Source organism: Globicephala melas, chromosome 13 (assembly GCF_963455315.2).
Source record: "Globicephala melas chromosome 13, mGloMel1.2, whole genome shotgun sequence".
Lineage (NCBI taxonomy): Eukaryota > Metazoa > Chordata > Mammalia > Artiodactyla > Delphinidae > Globicephala > Globicephala melas.
Window position 1 is genome coordinate 74,925,343 of NC_083326.1, and position 10,813 is coordinate 74,936,155.

The 10,813-nt window shown below is 51.3% G+C and overlaps 1 protein-coding gene across 1 annotated transcript; it reads right to left on the bottom strand.

Annotated features, from left to right (window-relative positions):
* Positions 1 to 874: 874 nt before the first annotated feature.
* CFAP73 (cilia and flagella associated protein 73) lies at positions 875 to 10,541 on the bottom strand. The gene is made up of 7 exons (XM_070046927.1): positions 10,351 to 10,541; positions 8,684 to 8,792; positions 7,672 to 7,776; positions 7,152 to 7,352; positions 6,393 to 6,633; positions 5,970 to 6,145; positions 875 to 1,242 (listed from the first exon to the last, which is right to left on the bottom strand). The coding sequence occupies exons 1-7, from the start codon at positions 10,404 to 10,406 to the stop codon at positions 1,165 to 1,167; spliced, it is 966 nt and encodes a 321-aa protein (XP_069903028.1). The 5' UTR covers positions 10,407 to 10,541; the 3' UTR covers positions 875 to 1,164.
* Positions 10,542 to 10,813: the final 272 nt, after the last annotated feature.

Genomic DNA, 10,813 nt, shown 5'->3' on the forward strand with positions numbered 1-10,813 from the left:
TAGTGTGCGGATGAGCCGAGAGCATGTGGGCAAGTCCCGAGTGGGTTCTGCTGGAATCTCCATTTTGCAGATGAGGAAAGTTAGGCTCAGAGGGTGGGTCGGTTGCTCAGATGGGAACGCCCCAAAGCTGGCAGTCAGTCCCCTTCCTCCCACCAGGACAGGCTTGCAGCTGGGACTGGACGGTGGGAGGGAGACAGCACGTAGAGTCTGGGTGCAGAGGGTGCAGTGTGCTTCCTGGATGTGAAGGAGTTCACACTGTCCCCACACACCCAGAGGTCAAAACCTGTCCTGGCCTCTGTCCTGCTTTAAGCCCTGTTCTCCTCAGCCCCTGTTGGGGGTCCTGGGAAGGTCAAGGGCAGCCTCCAGTAGCTGGATTCTCAGAATGGCCATCACTCAGCGCCAGTCCACGACGGAGGAGCCTTTGTGAGCAAGCGCCCCAGGATTGGGTGTCTGCCGTGTGACCCTCTTGCTGGTCCTCCTTTATTTTACTTTACTTACCAAACACTCATCTAAAATTTACCAGAAATTTTGCACCAGGCCCCATTTCAAGCATCTGACAAACATCAGCTTGTTTAAATACCCCCAACTGGGACCTCCCTGGTGGCGCAGTGGTTAAGAATCCGCCTGCCAATGCAGGGGACATGGGTTTGATCCCTGGTCCAGGAAGATCCTACATGCCGCAGAGCAACTGAGCCTGTGTGCCACGGCTACTGAGCCTGGGCTCTAGAGCCTGTGAGCCACAACTACTGAAGCTCGTGCACCTAGAGCCCGTGCTCCACAACAAGAGAAGCCACTGCAATGAGAAGCCTGCATACCGCAACAAAGAGTAGCCCCTGCTCGCCACAACTAGAGAAAGCCTGTGCAGCAACAAAGACCTAATGCAGCCAGAAATAAATAAGTAAATAAATTTATTAAGAGGAAAAAAATCCCCCATCTGCCCTGGGTGGGAGGACCAGGTCCCAGGTCCCATGGTGGATGTGGGATTGGTGCCCTCCATGTAGCCCACATTCACTTAGTATTTGCTGTGTGCTCCTCATGCCCACCCCACTGCAATCTGAGCGGTCACAGCCCTCCTGTCTTTCTCGTGAGAGCCACTCAGCCCGTACCCCGCAGGAATTGTGTACCTCCTGGGGGCCCCTCCCCCACTGCTCACCTGGGTCAGGGTCAGGAGGCGGGGACGGCGGGCTTGGCCTGATGGAGGCCGGCCAGCATGGCGGAGAGGTCCAGGATGAAGAGCTTCACCTGGGGGTTCCAACACAGCCAGAGTCAAATCCCAGCCTCTTGAGTGTCCAGTACCCACCCACCCCCAAAACCCCAGAGGCTGCAAAGCAGGGGTGGGGGATAGAGACCCTTATTAGACAGCAATGATGGTGGTTCCCTGGGGCAGTGAACCTGGCCTAAACCATTCTGGGTTTTTTTGTTTTTGTTTTTTTTGGTGGTACGCAGGCCTCTCACTGTTGTGGCCTCTCCTGTCGCAGAGCACAGGCTCCGGACGCGCAGGCTCAGCGGCCATGGCTCATGGGCCCAGCCGCTCCACGGCATGTGGGATCTTCCTGGACCGGGGCACGAACCCGTGTCCTCTGTATCGGCAGGCGGACTCCCAACCACTGCGCCACCAGGGAAGCCCCCATTCTGGGTTTTTGAAGCCTCAGTCCAAGCTTCCCAAACAGTTGATTCGCGGGCACCTTCAGTTTTCTAGATGGCTATCACCTGTATTATAGTTGAATTAGTATTTTCACTTGCATCAATTTTTTTTCCTTTTAATTGGATTAGTCGTGTTCACTGGTATATGACCTACTCTTATCTTCTCCATGGGGCACCCTCCTTTATTTTAATTAACCTATTTATTGGTACAAACTTAGTGAACACCCACGGATCCACTGCCAAGACCTAGAACTTGATGCAAACTTATCCTTGGGCTCTTCCTTCACATTTGTCACCGAAATAAACATCTGACAAGGAAACTCTATCTCTACCAAAAGTGGAAAGAGATTAAATTACTCCTTGCCGTAAGTAAGGGGTAACTGGAAAAATAACGAAATGAAAATGAAGCCTGGTTACTCAATTCTGGCAGCTACCATTACCCACAGAGGGTGTGAGCCCCCAGGCCCTGGAGACCAGGGAGTATTATGAGGTTAAAGGCATAGTTGCTGCCCCCCTGCCGCCATTGAACCTTTCTCCTTGGTAAGATCAGATGGTTGGTTCAAAAAGCACTGGCTTTCCATCACTCTGATACCAAAACCAGAAAAAGATATCACAAAAAAAATTATAGACCAATATCACTGATGAACACAGACGCAAAAATCCTGAACAAAATACTAGCAAACAGAATCCAACAGCACATTGAAAGGATCATACACCATGATCAAGAGGGATTTATCCCAGGGATGCAAGGATTCTTCAATATACACAAATCAATCAATGTGATACACCACATTAACAAATTAAGGAATAAAACCCAAATGATCCTCTCAATAGATACAGAAAAAGCTTTTGACAAAGTTCAACACCCATTTATGATAAAAACTCTCCAGAAAGTGGGCATAGAGGGAACCTACCTCAACATAATGAAGGCCATATATGACAAACCCACAGCAAGCATCGTACTCAATGGTGAAAAAGCATTTCCACTAAGATCAGGAACAAGACAAGGCTGTCCACTCTCACCACTCTTATACAACATAGTTTTTGAAGTCCTATTCACAGCAATCAGAGAAGAAAAAGAAATAAAAGGAATACAAATTGGGAAAGAAGAAGTGAAACTGTCACTGTTTGCTGATGACATGTTACTATACATAGAAAATCCTAAAGATGCCACCAGAAAACTACTAGAGCTAATCAATGAATTTGGTAAGGTTGCAGAGCACAAAATTAATGCACAGAAATCTCTGGCATTCCCATACACCAACAACGAAAAATCAGAAAGAGAAGTTATGGAAACATTCCCATTTACCATTGCAACAAAAAGAATAAAATACCTAGGAATAAACCTGCCGAAGGAGGTGAAAGACTTGTACTCAGAAAACTATAAAACACTGATGAAAGAAATCAAAGATGACATAAACAGATGGAGAAATACACCATGTTCTTGGATTGGAAGAATCAATATTGTGAAAATGACTATACTGCCCAAAGCAATCTACAAATTCAATGCAATCCCTAGCAAACTACCAATGACATCCTTCACAGAATTAGAACAAAAAATTTTACAATTCGTATGGAAACACAAAAGACCCCGAATAGCCAAAGCACTCTTGGGAAAGGAAAATGGAGTTGGAGGAATCAGGCTCCCCAACTTCAAACTATACCACAAAGCTACAGTAATCAAGACAGTATGGTACTGGCACAAAAACAGAAATATAGATCAATGGTACAGGATAGAACGCCCAGAGATAAATCCACGCACATATGGCCACCTAATTTATGACAAATTGCAAGAACATACAGTGGAGAAAAGACAGCCTCTTTGATAAGTGGTGCTGGGAAAACTTGGACAGCTACATGTAAAAGAATGAAATTAGAACAATAAACATAAACAAAAATAAACTCCAAATGGATTAAAGACTTAAATGTAAGACCAGACACTATAAAACTCTTAGAGGAAAACATAGGAAAAACACTCTTTGACATAAACCGCAGCAAGATCTTTTTGACCCACCTCCTAGAGTAACGGAAATAAAAACAAAAATAAACAAATGGGACTTAATTAAACTTAAGAGCTTTTGCACAGCAAAGGAAACCATAAACAAGACAAAAAGACAATCCTCAGAATGGGAGAAAATATTTGCAAATGAAACAATAGACAAAGGATTAATCTCCAAAATATACAAACAGCATATGGAGCTCAATATCAAAAAAACAAACAATCCAGTTAAAAAATGGGCAGAAGACCTGAATAGACATTTCACCAAGGAAGACATACATGAAAAGATGCTCAACATCACTAATTATTAGAGAAATGCAAATCAAAACTACAATGAGAAACCCCCTCATGCCAGTCAGAATAGCCATTATCAAAAAATCTAGAAACAATAAATGCTGGAGGGCTTCCCTGGTGGCGCAGTGGTTGAGAGTCCGCCTGCCGATGCAGGGGACATGGGTTCATGACCCGGTCCGGGAAGATCCCACATGCCGTGGAGTGGCTGGGCCTGTGAGCCATGGCTGCTGAACCTGCGCGTCCGGAGCCTGTGCTCCACAACGGGAGAGGCCACAACAGTGAGAGGCCCGCGTACCGGTTAAAAAAAAAAAAAAATGCTGGAAAGGGTGTGGTGAAAAGGGAACCCTCTTGCACTGTTGGTGGGAATGTAAATTGATACAGCCACTATGGAAAACAGTATGGAGGTTCCTTAAAAAACTAAAAATAGAACTACCATATGACCCAGCAATCCCACTACTGGGCATATACCCTGAGAAAACCATAATTCAAAAAGAGTCATGTACCAAAATGTTCACTGCAGCACTATTTACAATAGCCAGGACATGGAACCAACCTAAATGTCCATCAACAGATGAATGGATAAAGAAGATGTGGCACATACATACAATGGAATATTACTCAGCCATAAAAAAAACGAAATTGAGTTATTTGTAGTGAGGTGGATGGACCTAGAGTCTGTCATACAGAGTGAAGTAAGTCAGAAAGAGAAAAAGAAATGCCATATGCTAATGGATATATATGGAATCTAAAAAAAAAAAAAAAAAAGGTACTGATGAACCTAGTTGCAAGGCAGGAATAAAGAGGTAGACATAAAAAGTGGACTTGAGGACATGGGGTGGGAGGGTGAAGCTGGGGCGAAGTGAGAGTGGCATTGACATATACACACTATGGAATGTAAAATAGTTGGCTGGTGGGAAGCAGCAGCATAGCACAGGGAAATTGGTGCTTTGCGATGACCTAGAGGGGTGGGATAGGGAGGATGGGAGGGAGGCTCAAGAGGGAGGGGATATGGGGACATGTGTAGGCATATGGCTGATTTGCTTTGTTGTGCAACAGAAACTAACACAGTATTGCAATTATACTCCAATTATGCTCCAATAAAGCAATTATACTCCAATAAAGATTATACTCCAATAAAGCAATTATACTCCATAAAGCTCTATTAAAATAAAATAAGATAAAAAGGACTGGCTTTTGCCTGTTGCTTCATATCAAGCCTCTGTCCCTCCTAGAATCGTCTTTTGTACCTTGGGGTACCCGGGCAACACTTGAGAGAACAGTGGTGTACATACGAATCCACCCGACTCAGGATGTGGCACAAAGGTAGGCTCTGGGGACCCAGTTCTTGGCATTTGGTTGGAATTCTGGCTGCAGGACAGGAGTGGGATGGGATGGGTTAAAGGCAGGGGTGTTTCCTCCACTTCTCAAAGGGGCCATGCTTTGGGAACCCACTAGAATCAACAGAAGTGTCCAAAGTCAGAAACCCCCTGCCTCTGTTGTAAACCATGTCACATGTTCTACCACCTTGCAAACCGAGTGAATAGAAAAGCCGGGCATACTTGGTACACAATGACATTTGTAATGCCATCGTACAGAAAGAAAAACCACTGTACAACGCTGCCCTCACGCTTCCCAGGGAAGCCAAGGCCTGACTGTGTGGGAGCCAGAGGGTCAGGGACTAATTAAAGGTGAGTCTCCATCTCCTGGTTTCTTGTCGATGTCACGTTTGTGCTTTTGGTCCTGAGACAGAAGAACTCTTGGCATAACTGTATTGTACCCATCAGTATATACCCCGGCCTCCTGCACAGTGAGGGCACTGAGACCCAGAGAAGATCTTCTGACCTCATAGCAGGTGACCAGCAGAGCCGAGACCAACCCAGGGCTCCCGGGCAGGGGCCCGGGCGGCCACGGAGCTAGGAGACTGGGCTCTGATCGCAGAGGGTCATGCTTAACCCAGAGAAGGCGGGATTTCAGGCACCATGATGTTCCCAACCCTTAGGGGGCAGGAGGTGACATAAAGAGAGATCCTCACCTGCTCCAGCTGCCCCTCGGTGTCCTCGATGTCCAGGGCAGGTGGGCGCCTCTGGTGCTGGCACACTAGCTGGAACAGGTTGAGTGCGGCCATCCTGGTGCGTCCCAGGAGCAGGGTCTTCTCAGCCGCGGTGTTCTGGATCTGAATATACTTGGATTCCTGGAAAACACCGCCCCCTTCCCCATTAAGGTGTGAGCTGGCCTGAGGAGGGCTGGGACCACATTCGCGTCCACTTCCCACCAGTCATAGATGCCCCTAGGTGCTATCAGGGAGAGGAGTGCTGGACTCGGGTGTCAAGTTCTCATAGGAAGGGCCTCCTGCGCCCTAAAGTGCTTTCCGATGCCTGAAACCTGCCCATGAGCGTAGCGTTGCCCCATATGGCACTCCTCCCGGCGGTGGGAGGCTGGGGTCCCGGGCGCCCACCTCCTCCCGGCGGCGGTACCCAGTGCAGCGTGCGCTCCCGCGCCGCCTCCAGTTGCTCCAGCAGTTGCGCTCGCCGCTGGCCCTGCCGCAGCAGCTCGTCCTGCCAGGTGTCCCGCAGCCGCCGCAGCCGCGCGCGCGCCTCCTCCAGCTCCGCGAGCCGCTGGCGCTCCGTGAGCCTCAGCGCCGCCTGCGTGTCGGCCAGGCTGTCGAAGCGCGCCATCAGCTCGGGGACCTCTTGGAACTGGGATGGGGTCGGGAGGGGGACTCACCGGGACTGCAGCCCCCCTGCCCTTCCTCGCCCTACCATCCCCCGCGCCTCCTCATCCCAACTGTGAAATGGGGGCATCACACAGCCCCTGCCCCAGAAGTGTGATTACTCCGGCCCCTCCCCACCTCCACCATCAAACCTAGCTAAGCTTCACTGCCTGTGATTAATACTAAGTCACTGTTTCATTCAACTAATACTGAGTGTTTGGATTCCCCCTCCCCCCACCTGCCTGTGTGTCCTTGAGTAAGTTATCTTTCTGAGCCTCAGTTGCCCATCTGTAAAATGGGGTTGGCAATAACAAGACTCACTTCACTGGACCTTGGAGAGAATTCAAGAACAAAGCGTGTTCCTGACATACAGTTAGTGCTCAATAAGTGGTGACTCCTGGCATACAGTTAGCGCTCCAGTAGTGCACACTTCCAAAGCCGTCCCTGAGGCTGCCTGGGGCTGCACGTGGCGCTGAACACCAAAACCTCCTGCAGGGCGCTCACCTCCGGCAGCTGCTCCAGTACTTGCCCCAGCAGGCGCGCGCAAGGCTCGAGGCGCCAAAGCAGGCGCTGCAGCCGCGCGCGCTCCCGCTGCAGCTCCTCCAGCTGAGCCCGAAGCCGCAGCGCCTCCGCCTCCCGGCGGCCCGCCAGTTGCCGCTCCTCCGCCGCCCTCCGCAGTGCGCGGCTGCGCCGGGCCTCCGCATCCTGGGAAGGAGGGATGGAGAGGAGGCGACGACCCCCAGGACTTGGGAGCCTGCGGAGCTTGTCGCATCCACTCCACCCCAACATTCGCACGCTGAGTCACGGGTTGCAAATAGATGGCCCACGGGCCAAATCCAGCCAGAATCTCTGATTTTGGTCCCACTCCTCTCCCACGCTTTTTAAAATGCTTCAAGCAGTAGTGTGTATTTCCCACCACTCCCTTTTGTGTTGGTAAGCCCACTTTTTAAGTTTACGTCTGGCTCCTTTAGGATTGTGACTTTGTGACCCTCTGCCCTGCCTCCCCCCAGCAGGCTCCACCTACCTGCAAAAATTTTTCAAAGCGGACAAAGGACCCCTTTAACTCCTGCTCTTTCTGTTCCAATTGTTCCCACCGCTGTTTCAGGGATGCCTGCATAGTCTGGAACACCTGGGGGGTAAGTTGTGGGTGTCTGTGTTTGTTTGGGGTTTCAAGTCATCCAGCGCTTTCACGCTCACACTTAACCTCGCTCACCTTTTGCCCTTAATCTTTTTTTTTTTTTTTTGGCTGCTGCCTTGCCGCGTGTGGCATCTTAGTTCCCATGCCCCCTGTGGAAGCGCGGAGTCCTAACCACTGGACCACCAGGGAAGTCCCTTTTGCCCTTAATCTTGTCACTGCACCCTTGCTCAAATCCACCCGTGGCTCTCACCACCCACGATGAAACCCAAATTCCCTCCTGTAGCCCCTGCGTGTCAGCATGCCTGCTCTTCCTTGGGGCCTCATCTTACCCTCTCTCCTCTGACACTGTCTTCTAGCCTCTTACCCACCTGTGTTTTGTCCTTGCCTTCCTGTCTTTGTATATGTTGCTCCCTCTGCCTGTTTCTCCCTCCTCACCCTGTCCCCCTTTGCTGGATAAGCCGACTTGCCCTTCAGCATTCCCTAAGACATCACTTCCTCCAGGAAGTCCTCCATGACCACCCCTGGGTAGAGATAGGGGCTTTCTCTGGGCTCCCACAGCCCTTGCTCAGTGCTTCCCCCCTCACAGCCATCACCACCTGGACGCTTGTCTGTCCGCTTCTCTACGCTGTGAGCCCATGAGGGCAGGGCCTGTGGTGAGACCTCTAGATCCCAGCGCAGTGCCCTGCATGCAGTAGCTGCTCAGTGCATATTTATTTGCACAAACCACTGATCTCATTTGATGCCCCGTTTGACAGACGAGGAAACCAAGGCTCAGGACGGTGATTTGTCTCAGACCTTGTAGGAATAAGTTGGCTCCATCACTTTCCCATCTTTTTCTTTCCATCTTTTTTTAACTTTTTGTCCCCAAAAGTTTCAGGGACTGCATTGAGTGGCTCACCTCCTTCTGGGCCTGAAGGCCCTGGTCCGCATCCACCAGTTCCTGCCTCTTCTCCAAGAGACGCAGCAGTGGCGGTGGGACGTGGTCCACATTCTGCCCCTGGATCTTCCTGGAGGGGCTCGAGGAAGAGGTGAGGGTGAAGGAGGCAAGAGTCAGGGCCCCCAAACTCCCCACTGGTGCCTGACATACCCCAACTAGCTACCTCCTGGCTGTTGAATTTTTCATTCATTCAACAAATTGTCCCGAGCACCTACTCTGTACCAGGCACTGTTCTGGGCACTGGGGATGCAGCCCTGATCAAGACAGACAGATCCCTGCCCTCCAGGAGCTGCCGTCCTGCTGGGGACCACAGAAAAAAAGCTAGCAAATAATAATAAATAATGCTAGGACATGGCAGGTGCTAAGATGAAAAATTCAGCAGACTGAAGGGACTCTCTCAATAGGAAGATAGAAAAGTCTCTGGGGGGGGGGACATCTGAGCAGAAGCTTGAAGGGGAAGAGGGAGGGAGCCATGAGGATACCGCAGGGAACAGATTCTAGGCCGAGGGAATGGCCTATGACAAACCCCGAGGGAAGGACCTTGGTGTGTAGAAGGAGCTGCCAGGAGGCCAGTGCAGTTGGAGGGGAGGAAGGAGCAGAGAGACGGGAACTGAGATCAGGGAAGTTGTGAGGGTGACTGCGGTGGGCTGTGATGAGGGGGTACTTTGGCCTTGACTCTGAGTGAGGTGGGAGGCCTGGGAGGGTTTGGAGCAGAGGAGGGAATCCCCTCTGGCTCCTGTGGGGAGCAAGAACAACAGGAGGGGCAGGGCAGCTGCAGGGGACCAGGGACGGGTCACAGGATAATGCGGAGAGGATGGGGCTCTGATCTGAGTGGGTGCAGTAGAGAGGTAAGGAGGGGGCGGTTCTGGATACCACTGGAGAGCAGAGCTGATGGGGTGACGAGAGGGGGAGAAAGGAGTCGAAGGGGAACCTAGATGCTGGAAGGTTGTTGCTGATAGCGGGCTGAGTGGGAAGCAGGGAGATCAGCTCTTCGCTAAGGCCAAGTTGAGACTGAGCTGCCTATTGACCTCTGCGGGAAGGATCCAGGGGGAGGCTGGGATCTGGAGCCAGGCTCACAGGGGAGAGGAGGGGCTGGACACAGCTCTGCAGGGTCGGCCCTGTAGGGAGCAGAAGGGATGCACTGCCATTCCACTAGGCAAGGCTCTCCCAGCTCTGGTCCAGGGGAAACCCTCCCATTTTACTGATTCTGAGACTGAAGATGGGACCCCCGGCCACACTGCTGAAACAAGGCAGGCACCGGACAAGCTTCCTCCACTCTTCCTTTAAAATGCAGTTTGCAGTGAGAGGGGGCAAGAGCTCGAAGAGTAATTCCTTCCCACCTTGGATCAAATGATATAATCTCAGCTGGATATCAACTAGGGATGGGGATCGAGAACAGGTTAGAGACCTGGGCCTTTGACCCAGCTCTGCCCTAACTACCCCTGAGACCTTGAGGAAATTGCCATTTCCTTCGGAGCTTCAGTTTCTTCCTCTATGAAGTGGGGGCAATAATCCCCCACCAAGAACTGCCCGAGGAAGCCAGAACCCAGGGGTAGGGGGAAGGGAGGGATCTTCCCACCTGCTCCTGCCCTCCTTTCAGCCCCCCCCTGCCACCCCACGCCACTCACGGAGACAGTTTCTCTTGCAAGGCCAGTCGGAAATATTTCTCCCAGGGCACTGCCATTCTCCTGGCAATTGCCCCAGGCTTGCTTTCTTTCTGGAGTTTGCACTAGCCTAGAGGAGGCCCTGGAGGGTTCTGATGGAGGGTTTGCACGCTCAGTATTCCCGGAAGGCAGCCACCGAGCCAGCCTCGGTCGCCCGGGCAACCAACGACACAACATTCCATTGCCTGCCTGAGGCCTGGAGAATCCACCCGGAGAGGGAGAGAGAGGGGGCTGCAGGGAGGGGAGCATCTTCTGCCCGGTCTGGAGGAGGCTTGAACTCCCAATCTAAATTGGGGTGCAGTGAACAGGACGTGGGTCTCTTGGCCAATAATTTGCCCCTCGGTGCCCCATGTCTGGTCAAACCTCTTCCTGGATGGGTGGAATGGGGCCTCACTAATGTGGCTGTGTGCTCAGATGTCTGTTCAAA

Bases quoted from the DNA above. Each gene is read 5' to 3' on its own strand.
- CFAP73 (XM_070046927.1), bottom strand. From the start codon at position 10,406: ATGGCAGTGCCCTGGGAGAAATATTTCCGACTGGCCTTGCAAGAGAAA. The intron at 8,793-10,350 runs GTGAGTGGCGTG...GAGCCCCTCCAG, and splicing joins TTGCAAGAGAAACTGTCTCC to GAAGATCCAGGGGCAGAATG. The intron at 6,634-7,151 runs GTGAGCGCCCTG...ACCCCATCCCAG, and splicing joins TACTGGAGCAGCTGCCGGAG to TTCCAAGAGGTCCCCGAGCT.